At 38.0% G+C, this 15,859-nt stretch overlaps 2 protein-coding genes across 18 annotated transcripts in view; one reads left to right on the top strand and one right to left on the bottom strand.

The window, feature by feature from the left end:
• LOC126779589 (hybrid signal transduction histidine kinase M-like) overlaps positions 1 to 15,859 on the top strand; it is a 132,909-nt gene that overhangs the window by 84,871 nt on the left and 32,179 nt on the right. Inside the window, exons 8-9 of one of the 7 annotated variants that reach the window (XM_050503724.1) lie at positions 704 to 790; positions 1,393 to 1,667. The exons of 3 other annotated variants lie outside the window; for them this stretch is intronic. In XM_050503724.1, the coding sequence (XP_050359681.1) occupies positions 704 to 790; positions 1,393 to 1,436 (131 nt within the window). In that variant the 3' untranslated portion in view covers positions 1,437 to 1,667. Of the gene's footprint in view, positions 1 to 703; positions 791 to 1,392; positions 1,668 to 1,693; positions 1,867 to 15,859 lie in introns of those variants that run through there. 3 more of the 7 variants (XR_007670370.1, XM_050503725.1, XM_050503712.1) reach the window with 3 other exon arrangements.
• LOC126779440 (uncharacterized protein PF3D7_1120600-like) overlaps positions 1 to 15,859 on the bottom strand; it is a 124,355-nt gene that overhangs the window by 45,229 nt on the left and 63,267 nt on the right. For 2 of the 11 annotated variants that reach the window (XM_050503380.1, XM_050503382.1), the window contains exon 12: positions 5,560 to 5,762. The exons of 2 other annotated variants lie outside the window; for them this stretch is intronic. In XM_050503380.1, the coding sequence (XP_050359337.1) occupies positions 5,560 to 5,762 (203 nt within the window). Of the gene's footprint in view, positions 1 to 3,956; positions 3,978 to 4,025; positions 4,107 to 5,042; positions 5,199 to 5,559; positions 5,763 to 6,084; positions 6,277 to 15,859 lie in introns of those variants that run through there. 7 more of the 11 variants (XM_050503374.1, XM_050503376.1, XM_050503377.1 and 4 more) reach the window with 5 other exon arrangements.

The following is a 15,859-nucleotide window of genomic DNA, read 5'->3' on the forward strand; positions in this document are numbered from 1 at the left end:
AAACAGCTAACAAAAAAGATGGTATTTCTGATGTTAATAAGAAGGCTGTTGATAAAATTAAAACTCTTAAAACAAAATCGAAAACTCAAGATGGCTTACAGGTTAAGAAAGCTAAATTAACAGAAACAGAGTCCATGAATACATTTGATAAATCGAAACATATCAAAAAAGTAAATACAGATAAAACAAAATATTCACAAACAAATGACGTCACTAAATCAAATAATGAAGCAAAAAACTTAAATCCTAACCGAAGTGCAGAGAAAAAGAAAGAAAAAAATTTAGCAGAACGTTTTTCTAAAAACAAAATTGTTACAAATAAAAATGTCAATGAAAAAATAAATAATAAAATTAGCTTAAATAATAAAAGTAAAGCTATAAACAAGATAAATAAGATTGTTAGTGGAAAAACAGTTGATACGAACTCAAAGATACCCCAAAAGAGACCGTCTTCTGAAAATATTAAGAAGAATCCGTTAAGGATTAGTCCGAGTAAGTAACATTTGAATTAAAAATTAGTCAAGACAAAATGTATGTCGGGTTTTACTTGTATTATTATATCATCAATAGCATGTATGCTTGTTATTGTACTCCAAACCGACTTGTTATTTGAATATTTAAACTTTATAATTATAACATGCTATAAACCGCTATAGTGACATTCATTTTTATATATATAATTATATAAAGAGAATATTTTCAGGAAAACCACAATCCAATATGGCGGTGGAACAAGACAGTTCGAAATCTACCGTTAAAAGTTTACAGAAACCCGTTACAAATATACCGAGTAAGTTAATCTTATTTTATCATCTGTGTGTGATGAGGTGCGGGGTATGACGACTACGGGGAGTGAGGGAGGTGCGGGCGGAAGGTATCACAACTCATTTCATTCGAGCTTAGTTTTCCGCCGCCTGCATATCTTTCAGTCCCCTTTGTCACGAGAATTGATGTGTAAACGTGTGCGCTCGTGTACGCTGACACACACATCAACGCACTTTTTATTTTTATTGAATAGGTAGGCGGACGAGCATATGGGCCATTGATGGTAAGTGGACACCAACGCCAATAGACATTGGCATTGTAAGAAATGTTAACCATCGCTTACATCCCCAATGCGCCATCAACCTTGGGAACTAAGATGTTATGTCCCTTGTGCCTGTAATTACACTGGCTCATTCACCCTTTACTCCGGAACACAACAATACTAAGTACTGCTGTTTAGCGGTAGAATATCTGATAAGTGGGTGGATGGTGGTACCTACCCAGACGAGCCTGCACAAAGCCCTACCACCAGTAAACAATACATAGTCATCACGCTCGAACTCTCAGTTTCCGTGTACAGAGAGCTATGATGTTAAATTTATAATTTAATAGTAATTACTATTTCAGGATTACTAAAGAAACCCCTATCAAAACCGAAGCCAGTTACATGAAGAACATCTGATATGCATGAGAAAATAAACGTAAAATATGTTTTGTTCTTGTCTCTCCTGTAAATAATCCGAGTAAAAGAGAGTGACAATCATTTCCCGAAGTAAGTTATGAAAGAAAATTGTTATGTTCGATTAAAATGTTTGATATGATTGTTTTGTCCTTTTCTCTCCATTAAATGTATTATGTGTGTGAAAGAGAGAGAATTTATTGTGTGTATGAGTACTAAGTATTGTATAAATAACGTTAAATGTTGCAGGATGACTTAATAATGTTTGTTTTACGGCCTGACTACTGACTTCTCTCTTTCTGTCATTATTGAATTGACATTTGAATAAAAAAGACAGCATTGTTTAACTAATCGCCCGCTAATATAAGTAAGGACGTTTATTTTTAATTTTAATTAATTTTTAAATAAATTGTATGTATTGATTAGTTGTTTTATTATCACAAAAGTATTAGTGACATTTTTTTTTATTAACGCTTGGAAGATTCTCATAAAATTCATAATAGATTCGTAACTATAAAAAAATATTTTTATTAAAGTATAGCAAAAATTTTGTGTTATTTGTACATTTATATATGTAATCTGTGCGTCCTTGTAAGTCGAAATTAAGTTCTCAAACGAGCGTTTGTAAAGAGTTTCTGAACGATAATATGGAAAAGATTAATATGATTTTTATTATATGCGATTGTTATGTTATATATGAGGATTGGTCTGAGGATGAACATGTCCAAGACCAAAATCATGAATAATCGCCACATACGTGCACCTAACATAATCGTAGGTAAGGACACCGTACAGGTGGTCAGCGAGTATATCTATCTTGGACATCGTTTATCATTTGATCGGAAATCTCAAATACAGGAGACAGAACGACGCATTGGATTAGGGTGGGCTACTTTTGGAAAGCTCGAAGATACGTTGACATCCAAACTCCCACAATGCCTCAAGACCAAGGTGTTTAACCAATGTGTCTTGCCTATACTCATCTACGGTGCCGAAAGATGGACGCTTACTAAGCATAGCATGCACAAAATAAAAGTGGCACAAAGGGCGATGGAGCGTGCTATGCTAGGCATCTCCCTCGTTGATCGTGTACCAAACGCAGAAATCCAACGAACGACGAAAGTCGAAGATATTGGGAAAGTTAAAGTGGTTTCACGAGGTTAAAGTGGAGATGGGCTGGACACTTGGCCAGACGAGAAGACGGAAGGTGGACTAAAGTCGTCACGGAGTGGTGGCCTAGAGAAGCAAAAAGGCCAGTGGGCGGACCACCCACCCGATGGTCAGACGATTTTAAGAAGATGGCGGGTGCTGAATGGATGCGACTAGCACAGGACCGGGAGAACTGGCGCGCCTGTGAGGAGGCCTATGTCCAGCAGTGGATAATTGTGGGCTGAATATGATGATGATTGTTATGTTCTACGGAATCAAATATTTATAATAGTTTATATTTAAACATTTTACAAATCTTGCTATTTAATATTACTGAACTAGTAATACCGTAGCAAGTCACAAGCAAAAATCATTACTACCAGACAAGTAACAACGTTATATATATTTTATATATAATTTTTTTAAAGTATTTATTATTCAATAATTTTGACTCGCAAATCATCAAAACGAGTTTGCCAAAGCTACCGCTGGTACCGCGCGTCTCAGTACCAAAATGTTGTATCCCAATCTGATCGCGCGGATTATGTAACTATTAATCGTCCAATGGTTGAATATATATATTTTGAATTTTCTTTGAAAAACATGTTCAAAGATAATTCATCATATATATATGATGCGATTTTAAACACGATAAGACATGCTTGTATTGTTAATGAGCAAGATGAGTGTCACTTCAATAAAATAAAATAAATTAATTAAAATTATCATTTAATTCCTCAATTACATTTTAATTAATAGCAAATTAATAGAAAAGTATGGGAATCAAATACATGATCAAAAATAAAAAATTAACTTACACTAGGAATTATTATTCATTCCATTGAGTACATTAAAAATAATACTGGAATTAAAACTAAGTACACAAAATTATTCCTAATCACACATTTGGCTAATGTGTCAAAAGTTTCACAAATTATCAATAATCATTTATCAAAATACTTAATATTAAAAAAAATTGTTATGGAATAATGCATAATTCATCGAACTCGGTAAATGGATTAAAAAAAACAATAATTATAAAAAAATAAAATGTCAAAATGCAATTCAAAAGGCGCGTAATGCGCTTTTTGTCATTTATAAAATATATTCCGAAATAATGGAATTTTACACAATTACTACTAAACTAAAGACGTCATGACAAACGTACTTTTTTACTTTGAATTCTACTACAAATTGCTTATGAAAATAACATAGGTGGTTAGTCAAGTCACACACTTTTAAGACATTTTGTTCATCAGAATTCGCTCTCTTCCATTAACGGGTAAATATTACTAAAAATACGACAAAAAGTTACTACAAAAAATATTTCAATTGAAATATCGTATCATCTTATTCTATCTTATCTTCTATAGAGAAAAATGAACTTAAACTAGAAAAAAAAATGTCAAAATGACGTAAAAAATGGCTCGAATTCGTCTCGTCACTTCTGTCAAGAACTATTAATAATTAAAAAGGTATATTAAAAGGATAGTTCTTGTGAGTCTCTCCCATTCTGAAAAAAAAAACAATATTTTTACATTAAAAAATACTTAATATATTTAATTTAAGCAATATATATGACTATTTCAGTTACATATTATTATATTATATTGTTTACCGAAAGTAGCTTGTAATATACAAGCCCAAGAGATTTGGCTTTTTAGAGATTCTATCCTTGGCATCTCATTGACAACCATTGAGATATAAAAAAGTTATAAAGAAGTTTTTTTTATGTTAATGTTGACAACACATTGAATTATTTCATGACAAAAACAGTCCTTACTAATAAAGGAGAATGGCCAAAAATGGTTCTAATATCCATCACTAACGAGTGTTGACTTATAGTCCATTAAAGAAAGAGTTACTTTAACTACGAGACAAAAAAAGCTATAAGTAAAAAGTTATGACTATATTAAAAAAAAAGTTATATTAATAATTAAAAAAACTAATTATATAAAAAATATAATTAAAAAAATTTATTATATTAGCGATATTTTTCGCATAAAAAGGCGAAAAACATGAGTTCATTCAGTTATAACTCAGTTTTTACTGACTGCATACTTTTTTTTGCGGTCTGGTTATAATGACTCACTAGTTAGACAATTTATTACATAAGTCTCTTTATTTGGACAAGGGTCCTTACATTTTTGGTCATTCTCTTTTAATTTTAAATTAAAGAATAGGAAAACGGCAACTGTTCCGATTCGATTGCGACAATTTGTTAGTAAAATCGTAATATTTTTATATCAGTTTTAAATTAGGACCATTAATCCGATTCGAAGAACTATAATCTATGTTCTTTAAATAAACCATTAATTCCTTTGCTGATCGTTAAATGAATATTAATGAGAATAGACGGATAAAAACGTTCTAAATACAAAATCATTTTTAATTTTTACGCTTAATAATCTCCATCGATTGGTATTGGTATAACTTTTGATAAACTCACCCCACAAATGTGAATGTACGCTTGTTCCTGTTGAGGGCGTTAAGCGCCGTAATATTGGACTCATCCAGTTTCAAGTTCAGCGCTTGTAAATTATCCCACAAGTGAGTAGCGCTAGTTGATTTAACGACTACATTGCGGCCCGCTTGTTTTTGATATCTGTAATATATATAATTAACGATATTAATAATTTGTAATTGTAAATTCGTTATAATTCAAGCAGCGTATATTGTATATTTACGATGTCGTGTCGGTAGCACCAGGCGGAGGTTCTCATATAAATAAATGTGAAGGATGGGAAGGGGATTAGGACTCAACGGCCTTTGATCTGAAGATAGGAGGATATAGGAATATCTGGGTTTCTCGCTGGTCTGGTGACATTGGAAGTGAATAATCCTTATATTATTCGCATGGTGGCAATGGAGGCAGAGCGCATATGGCGCAATAGCAAGATGAAAGGGAGTCACCACCTTGCGTACTAAAACATTACTCAAATAAAACTTATCCATCACAGACTTACGCTATAAGCAGCTGGCTTGGCTTGATCCCCAATCCCGCAGACATGACCTTAACTAAAGGATCATCTATAACTGGTGGTAAATCACTCTTCAGTTCCAATGGTGTCCCCTTAGAGCCCCACACACCGAAGCAGCTTAGCTTGACATTGCGAGTCGTACAGAATTCGTCCAAGCGTTGTTGTGTCAAGTATGGATGACTTTCGACCTGTGGATTACATTATTAATGTTTAATTATCCATCTTTCGTGGACTTGCTATCTACACAGGAGATAGAACTAGATTTTAGTTATGAAGTTGCCAGTGTTAACCGACATCTCATCGGATTAATTGTACTCATTGTACTGTTCGTAGATTCCTATATGAATACTGCGCAGGTACTCGGGAAGCTTCACCATTCAAGTTTCTCCTGGCAGAGAGGGCTTCCATTACGATCTCTGCCACATATAGGCGTTTCGATGGTGTAATTCCTAATTCCTTTGGACCATTACCTATTATTGTCTTCAGCAAATCTTATTTAGCATTACTGACCTGATTTATAACTGGCTTAATCTTCCCCTTGTCCAAAACTTTCTCAACTTGCACAGAGTTGAAGTTGCTCACTCCCCCCCTTTTCACGAGACCCTGTTGTATCAGGTCCTCGATACCGTACCAGGCTTCGAGGTAATCGTGCTCGGAGTATTGGAGAACATTCGCGATTTTTGGTAAAGGGTTGTCACCCTCCTGTAATCAATTATTTGTTGTTAGGAATATGTCAAAACTATAAAAAGTAATAAAAATTGTCTATGATTTTATCTTGAAATCTTTCAAAAGATAGCATTAACAGTCCGCCTCAAGGCTGCGTGTGCAATACGTGAACAGTAGATTGGTGCATAATATCCAGCAGTTGACTTCGATTAATTGATAATAGCAACTTTTTACCTTTTCATACGAAACTCACCTTAAGCGACATAGGATTGTGTATTAAGTAAAGGTCGAAGTACTCCAACCCCATTATTTCCAAGGACTGCTTGCAGGCCTTCAACACCAGGTCACGCCGATGGAACGTACTCCACAGCTTGGCCATTATGTACAACTCGTCACTGAGAAACAAACAATTACATATTATAGTAAGCATATATATGATATAGTAATATATGCTATAGTAAGCATTAAATATGACTGAGAATTTAATTGATTTAAAAATCGATCTAATTATATACATTTTAATTTATCGAGCCACGATGACCCATTAGTTAGAAGACGGGAATCTTAACCGCTGATTCCGAGTTCGACACCCGTACAAGCACCACTGTATTTTCTTGTGATCAATTTGAAAGTAAATTATAGGCAAACATCGTGAGGAAACCTACATGTGGATAAAAACTGGCGCGTGTAACCAATGCGGGTGCTTTTGAGATATTTGAACAGCGTGTTGGAGTAAGCTCCAAACCTTTTAAAAAAGGAGAGGAGGCCTTGCCCAGCAGTGGGTTATTTACTTTTATTTACGTTTTTGAAATAAACTCATAAAGACTCTATTTAAATACAACTATTTAACACCTACTATAAAAATTTATAAGGATACAAAAGTAATGAACCTAACTCAAATCTATAGACAGAGCACCTGCATTCATATTAGAAAATTCCTTACAAAAGATATACACTCTCAAATTACTTTTACGAAAAAAGAAATATTCATAAGCGAATTATTAGAAATGCTAATAACATATGTTTAGGCCCATCAAGGACAAACTACGGCAAAAAAAGTATTTTGTTTGAAGGAGCACGCACCCACAATAATTTGCCGAAGGATATCAAAGATATAAAATCGCTTCATAATTTTAAAAAATGTCTTAAAAGCCACATTTTAAAGGATTCTTCTTAAAATTCAATTTAATATTATATAAAATTTATCTAAATAAATAAAGCTGTAACTAATATAATATAATACCTGATAACACTACACTACTCCTAACTTAAAATAACATTACTTATGGATATATCTTATGTAAAATAACTACTAAAACTACTACTCAACTATATATGTATACTAAGATAATAATAATGTACCAGAGAATACTGTTAATGTACACTTATTGTAATCAATTATACATTTTACATATGACAATAATCATGTAATATTAAATTAGTTAATTTATATAAGCATTATCGTAAATAAATACACACAATATATATTGTGCATTGCCTATCTATAATATATAATAGGCCTCTGCATCTTTGACAGATGATTTAAGCGGCATCGCGAAGGCACTTGCGTTCATGACTGAAAAGACCAATGCGAGAGAGGATCCCCCGGCCGCACTTCCGACAAGTGTATGCGCCCCCAGATGGGCGGGGGTTTGAAGCCCGCTCATAACGCCTAGTGCGTTTTTCTTTTAGTAGTTTAAACCAGTCATTGCCATGCTTTGATTGACCTTCGTAAATAAGGCGTTGCCACTTGGCACGGTCCTCTGCCAGTTCCTCCCATCGATTGCTAGGGATGTTAAACGCAACCATATCACGCTTAGCGCAATCTTTGTAACGGAGCATAGGCCGCCCAACAGACCTCTTTGCATCCACAACCTCTCCCAGTAGTATTTGCCTTGGAAGACGGGTCTGCTCCATTCGATGCACGTGTCCCAGCCACCGTAACCGTTTTTTTTTGAGAATGGCCATGATGCTAGGCAGCTGTGCCTTGCCTAGAACAGACTCGTTTGTCACGCGATCCTGCCATGTGATGCCCAGAATGTTCCGAAGACAGCGCAAGTGAAATGTGTTTAGTCGGCGTTCTTGTTTTGCGTACGTTGTCCACGTTTCTGCTCCATACAAGAGTGTGCTTAGGACACATGATTGGTAAACAAGCATTTTCGTTTTTACCGTAAGGTGTCTGTTATCCCAAGCCCTTGAACAGAGCCTCCCGAACATAGAGGCTGCTTTGCCGATGCGGAAGTCGATCTCTGCATCAAGCGAGAGATTGCTTGACAAATGCGACCCAAGGTAGCAAAATTTGTTAACCACCTGTAAAGGTGCGCCGTTAAGCAAGATGACTGGTTGCTCTAAACATCCTTGCGCGAAAATAACGGTCTTCTTGCAGTTTATGGACATTGAGAAGAGGTCGCACGCTCTGGCAAATTTGTCCATTAGACTCTGGAGTTGAGCTTGGTCATGAGCAACGAAGGCAGCGTCGTCAGCGAAGAGGAGACTATCTACAAATAGGTCCTCCCTGTAGCGTTTGGAGTTGAGCATTGAGATGTTGTACAGCCTACCATCGGTTCGCGTGTGTAAGTGGACGCCTTGCTGTTCATCTCCAAAAGCAACCTTCAGAAGCACCGAGAAGAATATTCCGAACAAGGTGGGGGCCAGTGCACAACCTTGACGAACGCCACGGCGTACGTCGAATGGCGTGGATGCGTTGCCATTGTGCAGGACGGTGACTTCCATACCTTCGTGGAACGATTGCACTATCCTTAGGAGTTTTGGGGGGCATCCAATTCTGACAAGAACCGAGTACAACCCCTCTCTGCTCACGGAGTCAAAAGCCTTATTTAGGTCTACAAATGCAATGACTAGGGGGGTATGTTGCTCCCTACACTTTTCTTGTAGCTGTCTGAGTGAAAATATCATGTCGACAGTTGACCGTTGGGACCTAAAACCACATTGTGCTTCAGGGTATACGCGGTCGGCGAGCCTTTGTAGTTTGCCTAAAATGGCCCTGGCAAAGGCTTTACCGACGATGCTAAGAAGAGATATACCGCGGTAACAGTTGCAGTCGCCACGATAGCCTTTGCCTTTATAAAGAGTGACGATGTTAGCATCTCGCATATCCTGAGGGACGTAGTTTTCTTCCCAGCACTTAGCCAGGTGGTTATGAAGGATGGGCAAGAGGCACTCAAGCTTGACGACTTCGGTGACAACATCGTCTTTTCCGGGGCTCTTTCCGCATTTGAGCTTCTTGACGGCCAGATAAAGTTCCTCTACTGTGGGTGCAACGTCTAGCTCGTGCCAAGTTGCCAGATTCGGGACAAGCTCCATTGCTTCTGGCTGAATATCCACTGGGCACGAGTAGAGCCCCTTGTAGTATTCAAGCAAGGGTTAAGGCGAAAATTTAAAGCGGCTTGGCGTTTCGAGTCAATCAAGGGAAGTAAGTGCTCCTCGTTTTCTTGAAACCAGTCGTAAGATTTTGCCTTTTGATAGCCAAAAATCTTGCCTGCAGTGTCAGTGAGAAGAGACTTGACTTTTTCCCATTCGACTCGCGCTGATGCCGTACTATCCCAAGTTGCAACTTCTTCGCGGACGAGTTCCCCAAATGACTCCACTACTTCCATGTCACGAGTCTTGAAAAGATTTATCTTTTTACGACCGGGTGGCTTGGAAGAATGGACTCTTCTAGGGACAAGTCGGACTTTAGTAGCAACGAGGCTGTGATCGGTGTCACAATCGGCACTGTGAAACGCCCGCGTGTGGAGCGTTTCCCGTAGATCCCTCCTTCTTGTAAGAGCAAGGTCTAATTGGTGCCAGTGTTTAGATCAAGGGTGCATCCACGAGACTTTCCGCATCATTTTGCCTTTAAAAAAGGTGTTGGTAACACACAGCTGGTGCCTTGAGCAAAACTCCAACAGTCGTTGTCCGTTGTCGTTAAGCTTCCCTATGCCGTGTGCACCGAGGCATTCAGGCCAGGCTGATGTGCCCTGACCGACGCGGGCATTAAAGTCACCCAAAATATGCAGTCTGTCAGTTGGATTTACCCTGCGCACTGTCTCATCGAGCTGGCCGTAGAATTGATCCTTGGTCTCGGGTTTTGAACTAAGCGTCGGTGCGTAAGCGGAAATTAGCGTGACAAAGCCGCTTTTTGTGTTTAGACGCAAGACCATAATTCGCTCGGGAACGCCTACAGGTGTTTCTATGGCGTTGATGAGATGGTTTCGAACCGCGAAACCTACACCATGCTCTCGTGTTTCCAAGGAACTCTTGCCCTTCCAGTAAAAAGTGTAGTTAGCTTCACGCAAAGACCCTTCGTCTTCAGTTCTGGTCTCTTGTAAGGCTACAATATCAATATTGAGCCTTGTAAGCTCCACGTCGATACTGTAAGTTTTGCGCAGTTCTTGGGCGCAATCGGAGCTTCCGTAGGTGTTCGGGAAGCCTGTCCTCATCGTTCGGACATTCCATGTCGCAAAGCGCATGTAAGCAGCGTTGGTGTGGGTTTTGGGATTTATGTTCCTTTGAGCAGGTGGTTAATGTCACAGCGTCAACGTCTAGCTGTAAGGCTTGTGTTCCGTTCACCCAGGCGGAACAAGTTAACGCTGAGGCGGATCAGTACCTTATTGATCGGGGGCTGCCCGACTTAAAGCAGGCGGTAACTGATCAATGGATCTACGATGGATCCTCCTACTGTCAAGAGTGGCCCCTGGCGTCCGCACTTACGCCTATTCGTGCTGACTTATAACCGGTGACTGCCACTCTCCGTGTTGTTTTCCACCTGCAAGACAGGTGAGCGAAGTGTCCTCTCCGTGGATGCTGCTACGCCTGGGCCTGGCGACTTTATGGCAACACGGGCTTGCCCAGTACCCATGCCACCCTCTCCTCCTCCCCAGCAGGATCCGCAGGAATGACGAGTCAATACGTGTGGTGCTGGTTTGGCCGCAGGTGACTGGCTTACGCCTAAACGGAGGCACCGCTCCGGTTTAATATTAGTTTTCCTTCTTCTTTGGCGTGACGCTGGGATAATTTTGGGAAACAACGTATCAGGGAGAGGGGTGAGGATACTGTGATCACGGAAGATACAGGAATGTGACACTAGTAGCTAGAGCAGTCCGGGGTCGCGTACCCGTAGTGATTCCAACCAGCTATCGGACAGATAACTGGTAGATCCACCCTCTGGACAAGGGGTATAATGAACAATCGCACACCAAAATTTAAAAATGTAAAAGTTAAAAACATCAGATGAGTATAATGTGTCACCTCCCTTACTAGACTACCCTACTTCACGTCACAAACTACACGTACTTGCTTGCACTGTACCGATATTATTATTATATTATTAGGTTATTGTAACATTCATTGTTTTACTGTGTACGCAAGTTCGATTTAAAAAAAAAAATTTTATTCTTATTGTTCTGTAATTTTCTCTGTAAGTGATTTGAATGTAAATCTTTTGAGAAAATAAATGTCTTTAACCGTAAGAGCGGTATGATATTTTAAAGAATTCGTTCAATCTCATCTGAATTCTAAGCGTAAAATCTCCCAAAAGGGATTTTGCTTTGTTACACGTGAATTAAGCCACGCCTTTAAAGCTAAGGTTTATTTTTAGGGTTTTCCCCGTAGCCTCACAAAAGGAAACTATGTTGTCTGCATTGATGTGACAAAAGTTTGTATAATACAAATGCACAGAATAGTACTTTGAAAATTCTATTAGAATGAAACCACAGACAACTTACCGTCTTACAGTTCCGTCGTTTATTTTAGCCTGTATCGCCTCGCCTACTAGTTTCTCGTTTCCGTAGATGAATGCGGTGTCTATGGCGCGGTAGCCGAGATCGATCGCAGCGCCTATTATATGTTTGATCAGCTTTGGTTCCAGCTGCAGATCATAGAAGATAATATTTTATATATTAATGTCCTCCAGACCGATTTCGGCCACGGCAGCCAATCTTAAGAAAGATTAGCTAAATGCGCTGGAGATATTATAGTGCACAAGTGTGTGCGCAAACAGAGTTGCACTCTCTTTTCCTTAGCTCTCATAACCCGATGGGACGGCAATTCGTCACGAACGTAAGAGTTCAGGCGCAGGAACTTCCAGACTCCACGCTGCTACTGAGTTTTCTGTCAGAAAAACCCAATAGCTTTTTATTGGCCCGACCTGGGAATTGAACCCAGGACCTCCAGGTCTGCGGCCTTACATTTAGCCACTAGACCAACAAGTAAGTCAATATAATATATATGTTAATAAAATAAAGAGCATCTTTGTATATACAGACATATAGTATTTATGTTTTATTTATGTTTTTATTTAAAATAGGTAGTTAGACTGGCAAGTGAGTTATCTAATGGTAGGTGGTCACCTCCGCATAGACATGGCACTGGGAGAAATACTAATTATACTTTAGATAGTCAAACCGCCACTAATCTTGTGAACTAAGATGTTATGTCCGTTGTGCCTAAAGTTACACTGGCTCACTCATCCTTTAACCGGTGTAACGATATCTAATAAGTAGATAGTACCTACTCAGAAAGCTAGCTCAGCCCTACCACAAAGTAAATGTATACTTATAATAAATAGAAAGTATTTTACTTACCAAAGCTGTGCCAACTGCAATAACAGGCATAGCGGATCCATCTCGGAGCTCGATCGAGGTCATATTGTCAAATTTTCCATATTTAATCTTAGCATTCGTGAGTTCCGCAATCTTCTCTTGCAGCATCTCATCGCTAAGGGCTTCGACGGTCGTGGTGTTAGGTTTTGGTGCTGTTCGCTGTGTAGATACCTCATCTGTGTATATGGGTACGATTTTTTTCTGAAATCAAACGTTATTTCGGTATATTGAAGATTTGAGGGTAGTAGAGACAGTTATCTTCAGCAAATCTTTTCTAATAAGGAGAGAAGGCTTTCCAGTGGATATATTGATATACTTTTTTTTAATCGGAGTGTGGCGGCAGTTGTGAGGGGTTGAATAACCCAAGATGATGGATGAAGGATAATGATGGGTGTAGAAAAATAAATAAATGCGTTAGGCTCTCAATCAAAATTGCATGTAATGTCTTAAGCGAATGTACAGAGATCAAGGAGAGGGGGTGCGGGTACAATATTTAAATTTAACCAATCGCGGCCGATAAAAAGTATGACGTTGTGTTTGGTTAAGTTTCTCGACACGAGATGTCGCTACCCGTCCTTAATTGGATAGGAAGTATGAACATGCCCTCGGCCTTGGAAGCAGTGGCTTTCAATGGTCTTTAGTTTTTGCATCAGTGTCGAACACATCTTGGAAAAGAGAACAAATCTTGGCGAATGCGCGCCGCACCAGGCCTGATGACGTCTGTCTATCGGCCACCCGGGATATGCCATCTTGTCCTAAAATTGTGCAAAGGACACGTCCCAAATGCCACTTCAACGGTGGGAGGTTATTATTCTCAATAACCACTAAGGAGTTTGGCTTGACCTCGTCTTTATTCATCGTCCATTTTGTCTGCACCCGCAGCTCGGAGATGTATTTCTTCGCCCACCGGTTTCAGACGTATTGGCGAAGCTATTCCTCTGGTATCGCTGAAGATGACTCGCAGGAACACAGGGGTCAGCCAATTAAGAAATGGACTAATCCTGTGGGTCGGGAAAAAGAGGAGACAAAGGGTGGGAATTTAATACGCCTTCTATTTGAGCTAATACTATGCTGTACTCTTTGAAAGTAAGGTGCGCATCTTCGACGTGTAATAGGGATTACACGTCGAAGATGGTATTTACTCGACTTTACTCCTGCTTTCCATAGACCACCAAAATACGTATAATGAGAGGGAATAAAATGATATTTAATATTTTCCCTGCTTGCGAATTCTACAATATCGAGAACTACATGTATTTAAGAATTTTGAAAATTCATTTATAATTGCTATAAAGTTGCGACCGTTATCACAATAAATTTCGTGCAGGCTTACCGCGGCGTGGTATAAATCTTTTTAATGTAAATAAATATGCTTCGCTAAAGTCAAAGTCAAAGTCGAAGTCAAAAATCTTTATTCAATATAGAAGCGTTACACTTTGTTATTGATTGTCACAAATCTACTACAGGAGAGTTCGCTAGGTAAGTTACCCATCATAGTAGTAAGCGTTTTACCCCTAATGCGTGTATAGGTAACACAACTGTGTACTACCTGGCGAGTTAAGTCCTACCTCCTACAGGCCACCATGATTCGCGTAAATGAAAAAGTACTGCCTGTGGAGCAGCGTGGAGTAGCCGAATGTGCTCATGGCGAAATAATAAAGTAGCAAAATAATGTTTACTTATAATTATAATAGGATGTTTTTTAACGTAAATAAATTCATCGGAATTAACTAAACGACCACATACACGCATTATTTTGTTGTCATCTAGAAATAAATTTAATTTAGACAAAAAACTTTTATTTTTAATAATAAATTTATAAGACAACGCCTTATATTCAATCGGATAAGATTCAATTTGACAAAATCGTGCTAATGCTTTATCAGCGTAGTCTAACTCGTCTACACTAAGGCCGCCTTTACGCTTATTTAGTTTATATTATATATATGATACGCTTGCTTCAAACACCACGTGCAACTTGGTGGCGGTTCTGAGTTCATGATCTTAGACAGTACATAACAATGAATGCGCGTAGTTAATGAATTATTAACGCAGGATTTTATATCGATGTTACAAGCTTACCTACCTACGCCTCGTACTTCGTTTGTGGACTGTTTTAATGGATTGCTTAATAATTTACATAATGACTTGAGAGCAATTTAAAAAAAATTGTACCGTGGGTTTTCGCCGTGTCCCTCAACTTTGTTTAATTATTTTTTCATGATGAATGACGTCTAGTAGAATATATCGATTTAAGTGAAAAAAAAATATTTTTAAAATTATATATAAATTCTCGATTTGTTGTTACTTTACCAAATATAAATTTTAAAAACATTTTAAAATATTTAAGACCATCGAATTTACCTGTCCCCTGCCCAACTCGTGACAGATTATCTTGATAATTCAAATAATTTCATTTATGCGAATGGTTTATTAAATATAATTTGAATTCTTAAAAGTCTAATTTAAAAGTAAAAGTTATCAAAAACATTTATTTTTATTTATGTTCTATTTAAAATAAATCTAAAATAAAACCGAAAATTTGAGCTAACCGGAACATTCCGTATAGTGATCGCTATTTTTTGTAGAAAAATCTTCTAAATAAGGAACAATTCGACACGAATGGCAGCACATACATCATTTTACATCGAGAAGCTATTTTGCTTTAATTTTCAAATTAACTTATGGCCAGCGCGGACGCAGTGTTGAAATATTCTGTGTTTCAATTTCGTTCCTTAGGTATGTGACCAAGTTTTACTATTATAAATTATAATAATTGTTTTTGTTGACATGTTGCAAAATATTTGTAATATTTGATATCAAAAAGTTAATAAACTTAAGTAGGATAGGTAATTGTTAAACAATTTAAAACTACAAGAGGGTAGCATTATGTGACCTCCGTTTTGTGACTTATTCTACGGTCACATTTAACGGAACAGCAGGTCAGAACAGGTCGGAATGCATCAGGTTTAGTTCCTATTGCACCCAACCAAACCAAATAAATGTCTACTGTTACA

Source organism: Nymphalis io, chromosome 29 (genome assembly GCF_905147045.1).
Source record: "Nymphalis io chromosome 29, ilAglIoxx1.1, whole genome shotgun sequence".
Classification (NCBI taxonomy): Eukaryota; Metazoa; Arthropoda; class Insecta; order Lepidoptera; family Nymphalidae; genus Nymphalis; species Nymphalis io.